Source organism: Podarcis pityusensis (genome assembly GCF_964106645.2).
Source record: "Podarcis pityusensis genome assembly, contig: HAP1_SCAFFOLD_758, whole genome shotgun sequence".
Classification (NCBI taxonomy): Eukaryota; Metazoa; Chordata; class Lepidosauria; order Squamata; family Lacertidae; genus Podarcis; species Podarcis pityusensis.
The window spans coordinates 1-21,132 of NW_028293421.1; the positions used below are offsets into that span (position 1 = coordinate 1).

The following is a 21,132-nucleotide window of genomic DNA, read 5'->3' on the forward strand; positions in this document are numbered from 1 at the left end:
GGGGAGGTCCTAGATGACAGCCCTGCTGAGAACCCAAGGAGAGCCCCGTTTGCCCAGCCAGCCTGTGGTCCAAAACTGTCTTTAGAAAGTTGATGAGGAAAAGGCCACAAATAGGATGTAAATAATTAAATGTTGCACAGATTTTGTGTTTTTAAATGTACACCATCAGCCACTGTTAACTTCCATTCAGATCTTACCTGTATAAATGTGTTGGGGGTGGGGTTTTTTTTGGGGGGCAGCCACTGAAAATTGTTCTTCTGTTCTTTTCCAGATGTACAGATTAACACTACGGACAAGTAAAGAAACGGTGTCCCAAAGGTTATGTGAATTACTTTCGGAACAGTTCTGAGCCATAATGTACAAACCCTTCTGATTCTCCATTTCTGCCATTGTCCATGTCCTGCTCCAAAAATGTTTTGTACACCAGTGTCTGCAAAAATAATTGCCACCCCATTCACATCCCTGCCTTAAAGGACCTGTCCCTTTTTATGTGAAACAAATGATATGTGCAACATAAAATTACTTAAATGTGAAAAAAATAAAATGACTCTTAGATTTTTGGTGCAAAGAAGCTGGGAGGTCTTGTATGTGTGTGGGAGGTCTTGTGTGTCTCAATTCAACTGTGCTTCATATATTTTTGGCAGGAGTTGTTTTATTAAAATTCACTTCAGGTATGGTTAATCCCAACTAAAGGAAACAGTTTCGCTGGAAATGCCACTGTAAATTGCTAGAGGCATGCTAGAAGAAGAAGAAAAAAGTATGAAAGAGAAGTTGGTGTTCAGAGAGGGCTAGATTCTATTCCTGCTCTATTGAATGTTACCCCATGTCCTTTTTAAAGGATCTAGATACATCTGAAGATGGCTGTAAGTATTTGCTTTGTAAAAACATTTGGAGGCATAAGCACATATTCTGATTCATATTTTAATATCCTCAAATGACTTCCTTTAAACCCCAGCCCTCCACTTTTCTCCAAGTTCTGAACTACCAAAGAGTTATCGTCATGATAAATGCTTAAGTAAGAAAACCACATTGGGTTCTTGGGTACAACATGATGTTGTTGTTTTTTCCAAAGCTCTGGTTGATCATCTAAACATCAGTACACTTTGACTTTAAATTAAGAAATCACTTGAAGTATTCTTTTACCTAAGACTTTCCAAGCAACCCAAGGCATTGGTATTCCTGCCCCCCCCGGCACTTTCCAGTTTAACAACAACAAAAAAGTATTTTTTTACCCATTTAACATCTTCTGAATCATAGGGATAGCCACTAGCTCTGATCAGGGAGAGTTTAGTCTATTCAGTTTTGAAATACACTGTGGGATTCTGCAAGTATGATGGGTAGGAAGCTGATTGCTTTGAAATGCTTGTCATGTCACCAGAACACTTTTGGTCTAGAACTTGACAGTCCTGCTTTCAAAAAGTGTAGTAATGGCACCTGTAGTTTGGTAAGATCTATGCATTTGTGGAACATGCTGTGGAACTGGCATCTTCTTTGACAGAAGTAGAATGATCGTTAAACTGACTACCGTTACACACCTCTGAAGAGCTCCTTAAGAAGTAATTTATGACTACAATTATATACAAAGGCAATGCAAAAATTAAAAAAGTAAAATAAGCTACAATGTTGTCTGATGACAAGTGATAGTTGCTGCTTGAGTTATGAGGCTTTTTAACAAACAACAACGTGGCTTATTCTGTCCCAGTGTCTGGAATTAACTAATTAAAAACTGAAAATCCACTTTCCTTCTTAATGTGGCTATTGGATCAGAATCATATTGACCAACTTCTCCAATCAAATTTGATGAGTTATATTGAAGCACATTGTATGGAACTACCTGGTGTGTAACCTGGTAAAATAATAAAACAATAACTCTTACATTCGCCTATCACTGCGGAAATTTTTAGGAATTGTCATTATGACAGGCCCATTGCATTACTGTGATTACACTACTGTAAATGGTATTAAGCATTCAGAGGTGTTCTGAAGTGTGTCTTAGCGCAGATGCTGGGAAGAACAGCCATCTCATTTTTAACATAGATCTGTCCCACTGGAAGCATAGTTTGTCTCCTTTTTAATTCCACCTTAATACACTCTTTTTGTGTACTGTTCACTTGTGTAATTTTTGCAAATAAATGTGGTTTTATCCACAAAGGGTGATATTTAACTAAATTATACTCAGGGTAGGCCATGTGAAATTAATGGACTTCACTTAGTTAAGTCCATTGACTTCAGTGGATTTTCTCAGAGTATGACTAACATTGGATATCATTCATAGAGAAAAAGGACTCTAAATATAGGTGGCTCAATGACCAACTGTATATATGAGTAATCAAACTTTATGCAAGACTTCACCTCTGATATGAGCCATATAGGCATTGTTTTGAAGAAAACTTTTTTTTAAAAAAAGTTTTCTTTATTGGGATAAATGACCTTGATTTACCAAAGTTGTGTGTCCTCCTCCATCTCAAGCAGAAGTTAACAGTTTCTGTGGCTAAAGCAGTATTAGTAATTAAGGTACAGTATTTGTTTTGTTGACATGTGAAAATACCTGAACAGGAAGACAAAATATTGTGCACTTTTAGGCCTACACTCCAATATGTAATGTGTAGTCATCTCACTTGTAAAAAAAAAAAAAAAAAATCACGAGCTTCTATGGTGGGCTTTGATTATTATGACTGTAAAAAAAATGAAAATATAAAAAAACTAATCATGTTATCTTTAATGGAAAAAAATAAATGGCTAGAAGAGTAAAAAGTCCTTTCCTTTTTTCATTCCCAGAGCATGACTTCTTTTCCTACCTAGTAGGGCTAACAAATGTGAAAATTTCATTTTATAGTCAGCATTCAGAATTACGATTTAGATAAATACAAAACATCACCACCTACTGTGCAGAGGAAACGAAAGCCTGATTGCATAGGACAAAGACTTTGGCCCTGATTTATTTATTGCAACTCTCCAGTCCTCTTGACCATTGAAGCAGAGTACTTTTGAGTGTTTCCCAGCCAGCAAACTCATAACTCAGCGCCTTCCAGCTAAATATGCGATATATTATTATTTTATCACTCATTTCCCCCCAAGCTATTCCCTTTTTATTTTATGTTTTCTTCTCCTGGTCTTAGGGATCTGCTTAGAGTGAGGTTGGATGAAGACATTAGCCTCTTGGGCTCCCTGCATTAGTGCTTCCTGGCTCACATTTTCTCTGATCTAATGACAGAAATGAAGCTCACATGGATTAAGAGGTGGGGGCAGGGCACATGCAAATCTCAAGACCACTCCTTGGCTTGTCAGAAGTAGAACTGCAGGACATGTAATGTAATGAATGAGTAGCTGTTAGGCTTTTGTGGAGCACCTCTGCTATAATGAAAATAAATAAATAATTGTGTCCCATGGCAAAATGAGAGCATCCAAAAATAAGGTGGTAGTTTACTAGAGAGGCTGCCTGGGTATAGAAGTTTGAATTAGGAGAGAAGCCCACAACCTGACAAGGATTTGCAAGCTTCCAGGAGTGATTGAATGCTGATGGCAGATGAGGCTAATATAAGCCATAATGTTCTGTCTGAGGTCAGAAGCATCTAGGATTTAGAAAATAGTGATTTGACAATTAGCAGATACACATGGCTGTTTAAAGAAGAAAATATTGCAACTATAAAATAACTTGCAAGGGGAAGCGAAGGCACAGAAAAAACTCAATATGCAGGCCAAATGGCCGAAATATTGGGAAATTCTGGAACAAGATGGAGACAGATTAAAATTGCAGAGCTTTGAAAAATTGAAAAACAGAGTGTGAGATTGGCTCCATTATTATCAAATAATGGAGGCATACAATCTGGACAAAAGAGTTGGTTTCCAGGTGGAAAAATCAAAATTGGAAACAGAATTGTTAGATCCAAAAATTAAGAATTTGTCAAGAATGTATAACTTGCTGTTGAAATGGAACACTCAGGATGAAATGGTGAAATCAGCTATGATTAAATGGGCACAAGATGTTGGACACAACATAATGATGGCTGACTGGGAACAGTTATGGACCACAGGTATAAAATTCACGGCATGTAATGTCCTAAGAGAAAATTTAATGAAAATGATTTATAGGTGGTACATGACACCAGTCAAGCTTGCAGAAATTTATCATTTGCCCGACAATAAATGTTGGAAATGTAATGAGACTGAAGGTACATTCTTTCACCTTTGGTGGACATGCCCAAGGATTAAGACATTCTGGGAGATGATCTATAACAAAATGAAAAAGGTATTTAAATATACCTTTCTGAAGAAACCAGAGGCCTTTCTCCTGGGCTTGGTTGGCCAACTGGTGTCAAAGAAGGATAGCGGCAGCTAAAAAAGCCAATGCAATTCTGGGCTGCATCAATAGGAGTATAGCATCTAGAACAAGGGAAGTAATAGTGCCACTGTATTCTGCTCTGGTCAGACCTCACCTGAGTACTGTGTCCAGTTCTGGGCACCACAGTTCAAGAAGGACACTGACAAACTGGAACGTGTCCAGAGGAGGGCAACCAAAATGGTCAAAGGCCTGGAAACGATGCCTTATGAGGAACGGCTAAGGGAGCTGGGCATGTTTAGCCTGGAGAAGAGGAGGTTAAGGAGTGATATGATAGCCATGTTCAAATATATAAAAGGATGTCACATAGAGGAGGGAGAAAGGTTGTTTTCTGCTGCTCCAGAGAAGCGGACACGGAGCAATGGATCCAAACTACAAGAAAGAAGATTCCACCTAAACATTAGGAAGAACTTCCTGACAGTAAGAGCTGTTCGACAGTGGAATTTGCTGCCAAGGAGTGTGGTGGAGTCTCCTTCTTTGGAGGTCTTTAAGCAGAGGCTTGACAACCATATGTCAGGAGTGCTCTGATGGTGTTTCCTGCTTGGCAGGGGGTTGGACTCGATGGCCCTTGTGGTCTCTTCCAACTCTATGATTCTATGATTCTATGATTCTAACTTTTTTTATGTATGCAACAACAGCAGCAAGAATACTCATTGCGAAGTATTCTTGGAAGACACAAGATTTACCCACTCGGGAAGAATGGCAGATGAAGTTGATGGACTATATGGAATTGGCGGAAATGACTGGCAGAATCCGAGACCAGGGAGAAGAGTCGGTGGAAGAAGACTGGAAAAAGTTTAAAGACTATTTACAGAAATACTGTAAAATTAATGAATGTTAGAAAAATGTTGGAATGAAGTTATATGGCTTTAGTAGAAATGTTATAAGGAATTAAGTATAAATAGATTAATAGAGTATTAAAGGGAAAAATAAGGCTAGAATCTGTTAAGATAATTAAAGGATAGAAAGCAGAGGAAGATGGAAAGGAATTGCTGAAACAATTAACAGAAGTGGAATACAAAAAGGGAGGTGTGAGGAGGTCACTGAAATAAGTGAATGAAAGATAAGATATTGAAATTGTTTGATTTTTTTTAAACTGTTTTTGTTTTGTTTTGTTAGTTTAATGTGTTGTGTAGTGTTTTTGTATTGTATTGTATTGTTCTTTTTTCTTTTTATTTTTTTGTGTGTTCAAATTGTTGGAAAAGTAATAATTATATATATATATATATATATATAATAACTTGCAAGGTCCCCAAATGGCAAGCTGTGTTTTACAGTGGTACCTCGGGTTACAGACGCTTCAGGTTACAGACGCTTCAGGTTACAGACTCCGCAAACCCAGAAATAGTACCTCGGGTTAAGAACTTTGCTTCAGGATGAGAACAGAAATCACATGGTGGCAGTGCAGCGGCAGCGGGAGGCCCCATTAGCTAAAGTGGTACCTCAGGTTAGGAACAGTTTCAGATTAAGAACGGACCTCCAGAACAAATTAAGTTCTTAACCCGAGGTGCCACTGTACTGAACGGACGGCCAAACAGGAAGTAGGAAGTGAAGCTGAAAAGTAGGGTTAAGAATTAAAGGAGCAGCAGTGCTATTTTTCTAGAAAAAGGTGCCAGAACTCACCATGAATGCCTCCTTCGTTCCCTTAAAATAGCAATGGCGTCCACCTGAGAGGTGTCAGAACTGATTTCCAGAGAGTTCCGGCTGAAAAAAGGCCCTCAGGAGCAGTATAATTTCAGGCCTTACTGAGGACTTTCAAGCAGCCTTGGTTAGGAGTAGTTCCCTTGGAATAAGGTTTGTCACCTGAAGATGTTTGTTTATAATTACTTTCTCAGCATAGAAAATTGATTCCATAGTCAATCCGAATTGATCTTCCTTCCCCTTGTCCTGTTCTAGCCAAAGTATGCGTCACATGTCCTGTCCTCCTCACACAAGCTTAAGATGCCCCTTTTGCTTTGTTATGGGTAGTGGCATTGCCTATAGGCTTTAAAGTGTGTCATAGTGGAGTTGGCTTTTAAAATGAAGGAGCGTCTCAACCTCCATCGTTCAACCCAGATGCTGAGGTCCAGCGCCGAGGGCCTTCTGGCGGTTCCCTCACTGCGAGAAGCGAAGTTACAGGGAACCAGGCAGAGGGCATTCTTGGTAGTGGCACCCACCCTGTGGAACGCCCTCCCACCAGATGTCAAGGAAATAAACAACTATCTGACATTTAGAAGACATCTGAAGGCAGCCCTGTTTAGGGAAGTTTTTAATGTTTGATGTTTTACCGTGTTTTTAATATTCTGTTGGGAGCCGCCCAGAGTGGCTGGGGAAGCCCAGCCAGATGGGTGGGGTATAAATAATATATTATTTATTATTAAAATGAGAAAAGGTAAGATGCATGAAGCATTTTAAGGAAAGATGGATGTTAACACACTGCAGGTGATCTCAGCCCTCTCTGTATCAACCAAATACTGTACAGTGGTACCTTGGGTTAAGTACTTAATTCGTTCCAGAGGTCTGTTCTTAACCTGAAACTGTTCTTAACCTGAAGCATCACTTTAGCTAATGGGGCCTCCTGCTGCCGCCGCGCCGCTGGAACACGATTTCTCTTCTCATCCTGAAGCAAAGTTCTTAACTTGAGGTAATATTTCTGGGTTAGCAGAGTCTGTAACCTGAAGCGTATGTAACCTGAAGCATATGTAACCCAAAGTACCACTGTATACAGATTTTCTTGGATCAATAGTACACTGTGTGCATTCATTAGCCATGTGTAAACGTATGTGATTTGGAAGAGGTCATTGCCCATAACAGTACAGCTCTTGTGTCTCACTGCTAAGATTGCAAAACATTTGCCTTGTTCAATATGAGCATAGGAAGCTGCCTTATCAGAGTCCAACCATTGCTTTATCTAGCTGATTGGTCTTGCTGTCCACACTACCTGGCAGGTGCTCTCCAGGGTTTCAGAGAGGCCTCTCTCCCACCCTTACATGGAGAGGCCATGCATTGAAACTGGGAACTTCCACAGATACAGCCGTTAATGTCACAACTTGCCCATGAGCTGGTTCTCGTTTTATGAGGGGTCTTTTGTGGCACGTTTTCTTTCACCGGTCATTTTGAAGGCAACTTCAGGCAATCCCACCCCAAATCCACAGGTATGCTGGGCAGCTTCCAATTTTGTAAAGGTGGTAATATTATTGCTCTTTGTTAAGATTAGTTTATTCTGCTTTCACCCCTAACTTCCTGAAACTTTCACTTAGGTTTAGGTTAACACAGTGAAATAAACACAGCATGGAATCAGCCCCGGCATGGACCTCTATGGAAGATATTGAGAGGTAGGTTGCTTTCAGCTTGCCAAACAATCACTCTGTATGCGTGACTTGGAATATTGGTCCTTGATCAAGAAAGCACAACTTTAGAGTTGCTCCTCTATCCCCACCTCTATAAAATAATATGGGGACACCATTCGTGTTTTGATGCATCCTGACTTTATTGGCAATCTATTGAACACTTTTTATGGCTAATTCATCTAACACACTGAAAACTGTGAGGGAGAAATATATGCCTTTAAGCAAATGTAAGCATGAAACCATTTCTTATAAAGTGCTGAAACCTTATACACAACTTCATCTAAACCAATCTGCACTTAAGGCCAAAGCCCCTTAAAATCTAGGACAAGCATCTTACCCTAATCTGTTTATCTGTTGTGATAAGGTATGAGCCAAGTGCCTCCACTTAATTCATGACCTGCATGAATTGCTATCTTAACATTACACACTTCCACAATATCCCATAGGAGTGCATTCATATGTAATCATTCATACCTGGATAGTTGTTTCCAGAGGGTGATGCTTAGGGAGTGCTCTTTGGCCCCATGGAGCCTTCAATGTGGGGTTCCTCAGGGTTTGGTTTTATCCCCTATGCTGTTTAACATCTACATGAAACTGCTGAGTGTGGTTATCTGGAGTTTGGGAGTATGTTGTCAGTAATATGCTGATGACACACAGCTCTCTACTCCTTTACATCTGCAGGTGAGGCAGTGGATGTGCTGGACTGCTGTCTTGCCTCAGTAATGGACTGGATGAGAGCCAAAAACTGAAGCAAATTATACGCAGGGGTGCCTCTGAAGACAGTTCAGAAACTTCAGCTGGTGCAGAATTCAGTGGCCAGGTTGTTCACTGGAGCTAGACGGTTTGAGAATATTACACCGATCCTGGCCCAACTGCACTGGCTACCAATTAGTTTCCACGCCCAATTCAAAGTGCTGGTTTTGACCTATAAAGCACCTTCATTATATATCTTTCAGTACTGGGTGTTCAGCTGATTAACAGTCTATGGATTTTTAATTGTGTTTGTGCGAAGGGGAGTTATTGGTTATGTATTTTGTATTCTCATTTTGTAATTTTATGTTGTGAACTGCCATGGGATCTTGGGAGGAGGGGTGGTTAAATAAATAAATAATCCAATCAATCAATCAATCCATCTCCCCACCCACTTTGCATGCCCTTTCTCCATTGGCATGCATCTTCATGTTGTCTTCGAAGCCATACTTGTTCTCCTCCTCTGAACCTGACTGCTTTTTCTATTTTTGCCACTTAATAGTGTCTATTGAGTGTTTGTTAGAGAAACTGGCATTATGGCAGAGATGAACATTCCAAGATTCAGTAGCACCTTCAGAAAAATGGTGCAGTGTGGCATGCTCCTGTTCAGGATTCCAGCCAACCAGACGCTGTGCCCTTTTCTAGGATAGTTTGTTCCATTACTCGCTCCCCTCCAGATTTATGCACAACCCATCAGTCAGCATTCCATGTTGCCTGAACATGCTCAGTTTTTACGGAGGTATTTTTAAGGTCTCCTCAGCACCACCTACATTTTTTCTATAGCTGCTTTGTACTTCCCTGAACCTGGTACCTCCCTCTCTTGTGTAGGGATGGTGCTGTTTTGGCAATGTGAGGATCCATGCTCAAAGAATGAGTTTGCTTAGTAGCACACAGCAGCTTGATACCACCCAGCCGTTTTAGACTACAACTCCCAACATCCCTGACTTTTGGCCATCAGATTAGGGAATGCCGATATACAGGAGTATGCTCATTAATTACTCGCCACTGAAAATGAGAATGACCAACTAAACTCTTTATTAAACCTATTTAACTATTTTACAATACATAGTCCGGTAGACGTTGCTTGGTGGAAAGTTTCTGAGCAAGGCAGATATTTATTCCATCTGAAATGATGAATAAATTAGCCAAGGATGTTATCAGTACCAGTCTTCTTGGAAGTATACTCTGCCTGCCTTCCCAAAGCCTGGATAAATCCATATGAACGAAGGGATTTTGAGTGTAAAATGTCTTTTTGCAAAGTAAGTAATAACCGATCATTATTTTCTAAACAATTCCTGTACGGTTGAGGAAGCCGAGTCTGCCTCGTGTGTACATCCATTGTAGTTGCATACGCAGCCACCAAATAGGATGATTTCTGTAACAAGTGGCATATGTGGGTTCTCTGGGTCTGGACAAGGCATCGTCAGCTCCTTCTTGTAGAGTGTGAGTGGCATGCAGCACCCACACTCTGTGTGTACCATCATCTTGGCAACATTTAGCCTGTAAAAGAGAGGAATATTAATAATAATAATAATAATAATAATAATAATACCCTGCCCATCTGGCTGGATGGCCTCCAGCAAAATATAAAAACATAATAAAACATCTAAAAATGTGCAATTGGCTCATATGACACCCCGATAAACCTGCAAGAACTGCCAACTGTTTTTAATGTTTGATGTTTTATTATGTGAGGGGGTTGCACAAGTTAGCCTCGCTCCCTGCCATTCTCAGGAGTAGCCAATGAGGAGGGGGGAACGCCATGTTCCTCACCTCCCAACAGCAGCAGCATTTCCACTTGCCAGGTAGGTGAGGGGCAGGGCAGTGGAGCGGTTGGGGATAAAAATACCCTTCATCTGGGAGAAGGTCCTAGGCGTGTGTATGTATGGATTTCTGTGTTTGTGTGTGTGGCTTTGAAGCTGCCCATTTTGGGCCTTGGCCCCACCTATCATCCACATGTGGCTCCCCAGAAGTTCACCCATGAGGGTATGTCACCCCACCCCTGTTCAGCAGCAAAACCCTGAAGATACAAAGCTATAGATCTGGAGTATCTCAGAAATTACCAAGAGCAAGAGATGTTGAACAGAATACTATTGCCCTCCATCCTGCTATTGCAAGCACCATTGTACTGCTTTGTGGTTTTTATAATACTTATTGATACCAGATTGTTTTAACAAGTTGTAAATTATGCTGGGATTTGTTGATGAAAGGTGGTACAGTGGTACCTTGGTTTACGAACTGTTCCGGAAGTCCATGTTTAAACCGAAACCATTCTTAAACTGAGGCGCGCTTTCCCTAATGAGGCCTCCTGCCACCAGTGCCCTTCTACCATTCAGCTTCCGTTCACAGACTAAGGTAAAGTTCGCAAACTGGAACATTACTTCCGGTTTTGTGGAGTTCGTAAACCGAATCGTTCACAAACAGGACTTCTTAAATGGAGGTCCCACATCTTTTAAATCAATAAACAATAATGTGAACTGTACCTCTGTAGGATTTGATTTTGGGACAGGAATGGCAGAACCATAACTGGGAATATTAGTACCAGAACCGATCATTCACTAGGTTAAAGCAAGTTATATACTATATCTTAAAAAAGAAATGCAATATAGGATAATGAAATGCAATGTACTATATAATATCTAGCTGCTGTACAGCAATGGAAATAATTGACTTTGGTAATATTTACAGATTATTACTTTTGATTATGTAATAAGACAAAAGTCATAGTGGCTGGCCAAATTGACACCGATTCATACTCACCTTGATGATGTTGGACACATTCCTTCGCAGCGAGTCAAAGTGACATTTGCAACACAACCCTTGTAAACCACTTGATCTTCATATTCAACAGATTCACACTTCCCTGAAAGACATGAAATAAAACAGTTAATATACAAGCAGCACTGTAAATGTGGTGAATCATCTTATGGCAATATAGATGATTGGTATTTTTTGTCATCTGGAAACTGCTGATATTGAATCCAGTGAAAAGGGATAATACATTTCTTTATCAGTTGTATCCCCTGTTCAGTCTCAGCTGAGTGCTATGGTTCTTTTAGAGTCTGTACTACTTTAGGTTTTCATGCTTATGGGAGCAGGTATATGGCCTTCCTTAATGCTGTTTGTAAATCCATGTATGGTGACAATTTTGTGAAATCAGTTATTTTAACCATTATAAATGAATTAATTCGATTTTTATTGTTAAAGAACATTTAAAACATTTTGACATATGTGAAAGGGTAGCTCGCAAGTCGAAGAACTTATCTGTACTTCAACCCATGTCTAAGCATACTTTTCTTGGAACAAGGTGCCAATGGTTTCAATGGGCTTATTCCCATTGAAACGTATGCAGGTGACTATAGCCTTAGGAAGGCAACCACTTTCACTTAGACCATTTATTTAGGTAGGTAGCTGTGTTGGTCTGACGCAGTCGAAATGTATTAAAAATTTTAAAAATTCTCCAGTAGCACCTTAGAGACCAACTAAGTTTGTTCTTGGTATAAGCTTTTGTGTGCATGCACGAAATCTGAAGAAGTGTGCATGCACACGAAAGCTTATAGCAAGAACAAACTTAGTTGGTCTCTAAGGTGCTACTGGAGATTTTTTTTTATACATTTTGACCATTTATTTAGTTTAAGTAACCTATGATTTGAAGTTTCGGTGGTAGTTGTTATTTTAGGGGTGCTGCCTGCAACTGAAAAAATAAAAGCAAAATATCTGAACACAAACACATGCATAAACAAAATAATATGGGTAAAATCCTGAGTCCATTTAAAGAAAATAAGTTGTTCATTCTGCGAATTCAGGATTGCATCCAAAGTCACCAACCATCAAATATCTTGAGACCAAAGTTTTCCTTCTTTTAATATATGAGTTTGAAAATCAAGTGATCTGGCTGTTGGATGGGGACAGAGCCGTTCAAATGCTTTCCCCCACAAGGATCTTTAGGCTGCAGTTCTACACAGATACAGGGGAATAAGGCCCATTTAATTTATATCTCTGTGTTGATTCATATAAGATGACAGTTCTAGTGTACATAATGGAGAACAAATATTGCTTTGCACTTTCCTGTTCCAGGAACATATTGTGTTAGATTGTGCCCTCTAAAAAGATGTAGAACTAAACAGGCAGCTACCTAGGTATTTGTAAAAATTAACAAAAAAGGGAACAAACTGGATCAAAAGGAAAAATAAAATAGAAATGAACTAAAAAGAAAGTATAGCATTAATCCTAAAAGAAGAAACTAGAAACATTGTTGAATGAAGAGTACCACAGAATACTGTGAAAAGTGTGACCTGTGAAAAGATATTTATCCTGTATGATACTAAAAGTTTAAAAAATGGGGTGGATCTGCACAGATGGTAAAGAAGCGGAGGGAATCTAGAACAAAATTCCAAAATGATGATGCAGTGACTAAAGTCAACGTAAATGTTCGAGAAATACAAAAACCACATTTCAACCAAAAAACATTTCCTCGAAATAGAAGCTCACCAGGAGATACAGTTGAGGTATATGATGTGGAGGTTGTCTTCAAAGACTGAGTACTACTACTCAAAGTACTAGTTCGGGTAGTTACTGGAATACTAATGATATTAGTACTGGATGACAATGGAGTACTGCTTGTGACCGGAATAATGGGAGTAGTAGAAATAGTAGATGTAAATGGAATTGAAGTAGAGGATGTTTGTATGGGAGAATGTGTTGTCATGCTTGAGGCCGTAGAAATCAAACTAGTTGGAGAGGTTTTTGGTGTGTTAGTTGCGGAGGTTTGTGTTGATACAGTGGTTCTGGATGTGGTGGAAGGAGACGTGGTTGGCGTGGTTTTCGGCATGCTGCTTGGCGGTCTGGTTGTCGAAGGTGTGGTGACTGCAAAGGAGAAAGAAAGCAAGTGAAAGGGGGGCGACCACACGTGGGAACGGGGGAAGGAGATGACTGAGCCAGACGAGTCTCGCCCTTTTTGGAGGGCAGGCTTACGTGGGACAAGGAGGTGGCAATCCCTCTGCCCCTTTGGCAAGAGAGGTAAGCTGCTGCTGCTGCAGAGCGACCAAGGAGACTTACCCGTGGTAACTGGGACGGTGGTGGTTGCAGGAGTTGTGGTGGCCGGAGTGCTGGGCGTTTCTGTGCTGGTAGGGGGAGCAGTCGTGAGAGTTGTGGCAGTGGGTACTGGAGTGCTGGTGGAAGTGGAGGTAACGGTTGTGGGCGAGGTGGTGGTGGTTGTGGTGGACGGCGTCGGAGGAGACGGTGTGGAGGGGGGCACGGGTGCTGTTGTGGTTGTCGGGGTTGGTGTGCTAGTCGCAGTGGATTCTGTGGTGGTGGAGGGGGTTGTGGTGGTTAGGATTTTGGGGTGATGCGTAGAGGTGGATGGTGTGGAGGCTGTTGCAGTGGTCTTTGGCGTGTTGGTGGTTGCCGTCTGAGTTGATGCAGTGGTTCTGGATGTGGTGGAGGGAGAGGTGGTTGGCGTGGTTTTCGGCGTGCTGCTTGGCGGTCTGGTTGTCGAAGGTGTGGTGACTGCAAAGGAGAAAGAAAGCAAGTGAAAGGGGGGCGACCACACGTGGGAACGGGGGAAGGAGAGAAGGAGAGAAGCAGAGCTCCTTCGGCAGGCTCAGCGCCCTTACCTGTAGGCACCGGTGGTGGAACAGAAGTGGTGGTTTTTGGTGTTTCTGGAACACAAAAGAGCAAAGTCACATAGGTGGCGGTGGGAGAGGGAAAAGGCGGGCTCCCGTCACGGCTGGGATTTTGGGTTGCCCAGGGCGCCACACGAGGACATGAGGAACAGGTTCCCGGATGACTGAGCCAGACGAGTCTCGCCCTTTTTGGAGGGCTGGCTTACGTGGGACCTGGAGGTGGCAATCCCTCTGCCCCTTTGGCAAGAGAGGGCTCCTGAAAGACTTGTAAGCTGCTGCTGCTGCAGAGCGACCAAGGAGACTTACCCGTGGTAACTGGGACGGTGGTGGTTGCAGGAGTTGTGGTGGCCGGAGTGCTGGGCGTTTCTGTGCTGGTAGGGGGAGCAGTCGTGAGAGTTGTGGCAGTGGGTACTGGAGTGCTGGTGGAAGTGGAGGTAACGGTTGTGGGCGAGGTGGTGGTGGTTGTGGTGGACGGCGTCGGAGGAGACGGTGTGGAGGGGGGCACGGGTGCTGTTGTGGTTGTCGGGGTTGGTGTGCTAGTCGCAGTGGATTCTGTGGTGGTGGAGGGGGTTGTGGTGGTTAGGATTTTGGGGTGATGCGTAGAGGTGGATGGTGTGGAGGCTGTTGCAGTGGTCTTTGGCGTGTTGGTGGTTGCCGTCTGAGTTGATGCAGTGGTTCTGGATGTGGTGGAGGGAGAGGTGGTTGGCGTGGTTTTCGGCGTGCTGCTTGGCGGTCTGGTTGTCGAAGGTGTGGTGACTGCAAAGGAGAAAGAAAGCAAGTGAAAGGGGGGCGACCACACGTGGGAACGGGGGAAGGAGAGAAGGAGAGAAGCAGAGCTCCTTCGGCAGGCTCAGCGCCCTTACCTGTAGGCACCGGTGGTGGAACAGAAGTGGTGGTTTTTGGTGTTTCTGGAACACAAAAGAGCAAAGTCACATAGGTGGCGGTGGGAGAGGGAAAAGGCGGGCTCCCGTCACGGCTGGGATTTTGGGTTGCCCAGGGCGCCACACGAGGACATGAGGAACAGGTTCCCGGATGACTGAGCCAGACGAGTCTCGCCCTTTTTGGAGGGCTGGCTTACGTGGGACCTGGAGGTGGCAATCCCTCTGCCCCTTTGGCAAGAGAGGGCTCCTGAAAGACTTGTAAGCTGCTGCTGCTGCAGAGCGACCAAGGAGACTTACCCGTGGTAACTGGGACGGTGGTGGTTGCAGGAGTTGTGGTGGCCGGAGTGCTGGGCGTTTCTGTGCTGGTAGGGGGAGCAGTCGTGAGAGTTGTGGCAGTGGGTACTGGAGTGCTGGTGGAAGTGGAGGTAACGGTTGTGGGCGAGGTGGTGGTGGTTGTGGTGGACGGCGTCGGAGGTGACGGTGTGGAGGGGGGCACGGGTGCTGTTGTGGTTGTCGGGGTTGGTGTGCTAGTCGCAGTGGATTCTGTGGTGGTGGAGGGGGTTGTGGTGGTTAGGATTTTGGGGTGATGCGTAGAGGTGGATGGTGTGGAGGCTGTTGCAGTGGTCTTTGGCGTGTTGGTGGTTGCCGTCTGAGTTGATGCAGTGGTTCTGGATGTGGTGGAGGGAGAGGTGGTTGGCGTGGTTTTCGGCGTGCTGCTTGGCGGTCTGGTTGTCGAAGGTGTGGTGACTGCAAAGGAGAAAGAAAGCAAGTGAAAGGGGGGCGACCACACGTGGGAACGGGGGAAGGAGAGAAGGAGAGAAGCAGAGCTCCTTCGGCAGGCTCAGCGCCCTTACCTGTAGGCACCGGTGGTGGAACAGAAGTGGTGGTTTTTGGTGTTTCTGGAACACAAAAGAGCAAAGTCACATAGGTGGCGGTGGGAGAGGGAAAAGGCGGGCTCCCGTCACGGCTGGGATTTTGGGTTGCCCAGGGCGCCACACGAGGACATGAGGAACAGGTTCCCGGATGACTGAGCCAGACGAGTCTCGCCCTTTTTGGAGGGCTGGCTTACGTGGGACCTGGAGGTGGCAATCCCTCTGCCCCTTTGGCAAGAGAGGGCTCCTGAAAGACTTGTAAGCTGCTGCTGCTGCAGAGCGACCAAGGAGACTTACCCGTGGTAACTGGGACGGTGGTGGTTGCAGGAGTTGTGGTGGCCGGAGTGCTGGGCGTTTCTGTGCTGGTAGGGGGAGCAGTCGTGAGAGTTGTGGCAGTGGGTACTGGAGTGCTGGTGGAAGTGGAGGTAACGGTTGTGGGCGAGGTGGTGGTGGTTGTGGTGGACGGCGTCGGAGGAGACGGTGTGGAGGGGGGCACGGGTGCTGTTGTGGTTGTCGGGGTTGGTGTGCTAGTCGCAGTGGATTCTGTGGTGGTGGAGGGGGTTGTGGTGGTTAGGATTTTGGGGTGATGCGTAGAGGTGGATGGTGTGGAGGCTGTTGCAGTGGTCTTTGGCGTGTTGGTGGTTGCCGTCTGAGTTGATGCAGTGGTTCTGGATGTGGTGGAGGGAGAGGTGGTTGGCGTGGTTTTCGGCGTGCTGCTTGGCGGTCTGGTTGTCGAAGGTGTGGTGACTGCAAAGGAGAAAGAAAGCAAGTGAAAGGGGGGCGACCACACGTGGGAACGGGGGAAGGAGAGAAGGAGAGAAGCAGAGCTCCTTCGGCAGGCTCAGCGCCCTTACCTGTAGGCACCGGTGGTGGAACAGAAGTGGTGGTTTTTGGTGTTTCTGGAACACAAAAGAGCAAAGTCACATAGGTGGCGGTGGGAGAGGGAAAAGGCGGGCTCCCGTCACGGCTGGGATTTTGGGTTGCCCAGGGCGCCACACGAGGACATGAGGAACAGGTTCCCGGATGACTGAGCCAGACGAGTCTCGCCCTTTTTGGAGGGCTGGCTTACGTGGGACCTGGAGGTGGCAATCCCTCTGCCCCTTTGGCAAGAGAGGGCTCCTGAAAGACTTGTAAGCTGCTGCTGCTGCAGAGCGACCAAGGAGACTTACCCGTGGTAACTGGGACGGTGGTGGTTGCAGGAGTTGTGGTGGCCGGAGTGCTGGGCGTTTCTGTGCTGGTAGGGGGAGCAGTCGTGAGAGTTGTGGCAGTGGGTACTGGAGTGCTGGTGGAAGTGGAGGTAACGGTTGTGGGCGAGGTGGTGGTGGTTGTGGTGGACGGCGTCGGAGGTGACGGTGTGGAGGGGGGCACGGGTGCTGTTGTGGTTGTCGGGGTTGGTGTGCTAGTCGCAGTGGATTCTGTGGTGGTGGAGGGGGTTGTGGTGGTTAGGATTTTGGGGTGATGCGTAGAGGTGGATGGTGTGGAGGCTGTTGCAGTGGTCTTTGGCGTGTTGGTGGTTGCCGTCTGAGTTGATGCAGTGGTTCTGGATGTGGTGGAGGGAGAGGTGGTTGGCGTGGTTTTCGGCGTGCTGCTTGGCGGTCTCGTTGTCGAAGGTGTGGTGACTGCAAAGGAGAAAAGAAAGCAAGTGAAAGGGGGGCGACCACACGTGGGAACGGGGGAAGGAGAGAAGGAGAGAAGCAGAGCTCCTTCGGCAGGCTCAGCGCCCTTACCTGTAGGCACCAGTGGTGGAACAGAAGTGGTGGTTTTTGGTGTTTCTGGAACACAAAAGAGCAAAGTCACATAGGTGGCGGTGGGAGAGGGAAAAGGCGGGCTCCCGTCACGGCTGGGATTTTGGGTTGCCCAGGGCGCCACACGAGGACATGAGGAACAGGTTCCCGGATGACTGAGCCAGACGAGTCTCGCCCTTTTTGGAGGGCTGGCTTACGTGGGACCTGGAGGTGGCAATCCCTCTGCCCCTTTGGCAAGAGAGGGCTCCTGAGAGACTTGTAAGCTGCTGCTGCTGCAGAGCGACCAAGGAGACTTACCCGTGGTAACTGGGACGGTGGTGGTTGCAGGAGTTGTGGTGGCCGGAGTGCTGGGCGTTTCTGTGCTGGTAGGGGGAGCAGTCGTGAGAGTTGTGGCAGTGGGTACTGGAGTGCTGGTGGAAGTGGAGGTAACGGTTGTGGGCGAGGTGGTGGTGGTTGTGGTGGACGGCGTCGGAGGAGACGGTGTGGAGGGGGGCACGGGTGCTGTTGTGGTTGTCGGGGTTGGTGTGCTAGTCGCAGTGGATTCTGTGGTGGTGGAGGGGGTTGTGGTGGTTAGGATTTTGGGGTGATGCGTAGAGGTGGGTGGTGTGGAGGCTGTTGCAGTGGTCTTTGGCGTGTTGGTGGTTGCCGTCTGAGTTGATGCAGTGGTTCTGGATGTGGTGGAGGGAGAGGTGGTTGGCGTGGTTTTCGGCGTGCTGCTTGGCGGTCTGGTTGTCGAAGGTGTGGTGACTGCAAAGGAGAAAGAAAGCAAGTGAAAGGGGGGCGACCACACGTGGGAACGGGGGAAGGAGAGAAGGAGAGAAGCAGAGCTCCTTCGGCAGGCTCAGCGCCCTTACCTGTAGGCACCGGTGGTGGAACAGAAGTGGTGGTTTTTGGTGTTTCTGGAACACAAAAGAGCAAAGTCACATAGGTGGCGGTGGGAGAGGGAAAAGGCGGGCTCCCGTCACGGCTGGGATTTTGGGTTGCCCAGGGCGCCACACGAGGACATGAGGAACAGGTTCCCGGATGACTGAGCCAGACGAGTCTCGCCCTTTTTGGAGGGCTGGCTTACGTGGGACCTGGAGGTGGCAATCCCTCTGCCCCTTTGGCAAGAGAGGGCTCCTGAAAGACTTGTAAGCTGCTGCTGCTGCAGAGCGACCAAGGAGACTTACCCGTGGTAACTGGGACGGTGGTGGTTGCAGGAGTTGTGGTGGCCGGAGTGCTGGGCGTTTCTGTGCTGGTAGGGGGAGCAGTCGTGAGAGTTGTGGCAGTGGGTACTGGAGTGCTGGTGGAAGTGGAGGTAACGGTTGTGGGCGAGGTGGTGGTGGTTGTGGTGGACGGCGTCGGAGGAGACGGTGTGGAGGGGGGCACGGGTGCTGTTGTGGTTGTCGGGGTTGGTGTGCTAGTCGCAGTGGATTCTGTGGTGGTGGAGGGGGTTGTGGTGGTTAGGATTTTGGGGTGATGCGTAGAGGTGGATGGTGTGGAGGCTGTTGCAGTGGTCTTTGGCGTGTTGGTGGTTGCCGTCTGAGTTGATGCAGTGGTTCTGGATGTGGTGGAGGGAGAGGTGGTTGGCGTGGTTTTCGGCGTGCTGCTTGGCGGTCTGGTTGTCGAAGGTGTGGTGACTGCAAAGGAGAAAGAAAGCAAGTGAAAGGGGGGCGACCACACGTGGGAACGGGGGAAGGAGAGAAGGAGAGAAGCAGAGCTCCTTCGGCAGGCTCAGCGCCCTTACCTGTAGGCACCGGTGGTGGAACAGAAGTGGTGGTTTTTGGTGTTTCTGGAACACAAAAGAGCAAAGTCACATAGGTGGCGGTGGGAGAGGGAAAAGGCGGGCTCCCGTCACGGCTGGGATTTTGGGTTGCCCAGGGCGCCACACGAGGACATGAGGAACAGGTTCCCGGATGACTGAGCCAGACGAGTCTCGCCCTTTTTGGAGGGCTGGCTTACGTGGGACCTGGAGGTGGCAATCCCTCTGCCCCTTTGGCAAGAGAGGGCTCCTGAAAGACTTGTAAGCTGCTGCTGCTGCAGAGCGACCAAGGAGACTTACCCGTGGTAACTGGGACGGTGGTGGTTGCAGGAGTTGTGGTGGCCGGAGTGCTGGGCGTTTCTGTGCTGGTAGGGGGAGCAGTCGTGAGAGTTGTGGCAGTGGGTACTGGAGTGCTGGTGGAAGTGGAGGTAACGGTTGTGGGCGAGGTGGTGGTGGTTGTGGTGGACGGCGTCGGAGGAGACGGTGTGGAGGGGGGCACGGGTGCTGTTGTGGTTGTCGGGGTTGGTGTGCTAGTCGCAGTGGATTCTGTGGTGGTGGAGGGGGTTGTGGTGGTTAGGATTTTGGGGTGATGCGTAGAGGTGGATGGTGTGGAGGCTGTTGCAGTGGTCTTTGGCGTGTTGGTGGTTGCCGTCTGAGTTGATGCAGTGGTTCTGGATGTGGTGGAGGGAGAGGTGGTTGGCGTGGTTTTCGGCGTGCTGCTTGGCGGTCTGGTTGTCGAAGGTGTGGTGACTGCAAAGGAGAAAGAAAGCAAGTGAAAGGGGGGCGACCACACGTGGGAACGGGGGAAGGAGAGAAGGAGAGAAGCAGAGCTCCTTCGGCAGGCTCAGCGCCCTTACCTGTAGGCACCGGTGGTGGAACAGAAGTGGTGGTTTTTGGTGTTTCTGGAACACAAAAGAGCAAAGTCACATAGGTGGCGGTGGGAGAGGGAAAAGGCGGGCTCCCGTCACGGCTGGGATTTTGGGTTGCCCAGGGCGCCACACGAGGACATGAGGAACAGGTTCCCGGATGACTGAGCCAGACGAGTCTCGCCCTTTTTGGAGGGCTGGCTTACGTGGGACCTGGAGGTGGCAATCCCTCTGCCCCTTTGGCAAGAGAGGGCTCCTGAAAGACTTGTAAGCTGCTGCTGCTGCAGAGCGACCAAGGAGACTTACCCGTGGTAACTGGGACGGTGGTGGTTGCAGGAGTTGTGGTGGCCGGAGTGCTGGGCGTTTCTGTGCTGGTAGGGGGAGCAGTCGTGAGAGTTGTGGCAGTGGGTACTGGAGTGCTGGTGGAAGTGGAGGTAACGGTTGTGGGCGAGGTGGTGGTGGTTGTGGTGGACGGCGTCGGAGGAGACGGTGTGGAGGGGGGCACGGGTGCTGTTGTGGTTGTCGGGGTTGGTGTGCTAGTCGCAGTGGATTCTGTGGTGGTGGAGGGGGTTGTGGTGGTTAGGATTTTGGGGTGATGCGTAGAGGTGGATGGTGTGGAGGCTGTTGCAGTGGTCTTTGGCGTGTTGGTGGTTGCCGTCTGAGTTGATGCAGTGGTTCTGGATGTGGTGGAGGGAGAGGTGGTTGGCGTGGTTTTCGGCGTGCTGCTTGGCGGTCTGGTTGTCGAAGGTGTGGTGACTGCAAAGGAGAAAGAAAGCAAGTGAAAGGGGGGCGACCACACGTGGGAACGGGGGAAGGAGAGAAGGAGAGAAGCAGAGCTCCTTCGGCAGGCTCAGCGCCCTTACCTGTAGGCACCGGTGGTGGAACAGAAGTGGTGGTTTTGGTGTTTCTGGAACACAAAAGAGCAAAGTCACATAGGTGGCGGTGGGAGAGGGAAAAGGCGGGCTCCCGTCACGGCTGGGATTTT

The 21,132-nt window shown here is 47.0% G+C and overlaps 1 protein-coding gene across 1 annotated transcript; it reads right to left on the reverse strand.

Moving 5' to 3' along the window:
* Positions 1 to 9,430: 9,430 nt before the first annotated feature.
* LOC308468976 (uncharacterized protein) lies at positions 9,431 to 21,054 on the reverse strand (the record flags this gene model as incomplete). Its single annotated transcript, XM_081024306.1, has 21 exons — positions 9,431 to 9,918; positions 11,179 to 11,281; positions 12,910 to 13,284; positions 13,477 to 13,926; positions 14,034 to 14,078; positions 14,349 to 14,798; positions 14,906 to 14,950; positions 15,221 to 15,670; positions 15,778 to 15,822; positions 16,093 to 16,542; positions 16,650 to 16,694; positions 16,965 to 17,414; positions 17,523 to 17,567; positions 17,838 to 18,287; positions 18,395 to 18,439; positions 18,710 to 19,159; positions 19,267 to 19,311; positions 19,582 to 20,031; positions 20,139 to 20,183; positions 20,454 to 20,903; positions 21,011 to 21,054. Coding segments are annotated over 21 exons (5,155 nt in total), but the record flags the coding sequence as incomplete, so codon positions are not given.
* Positions 21,055 to 21,132: the final 78 nt, after the last annotated feature.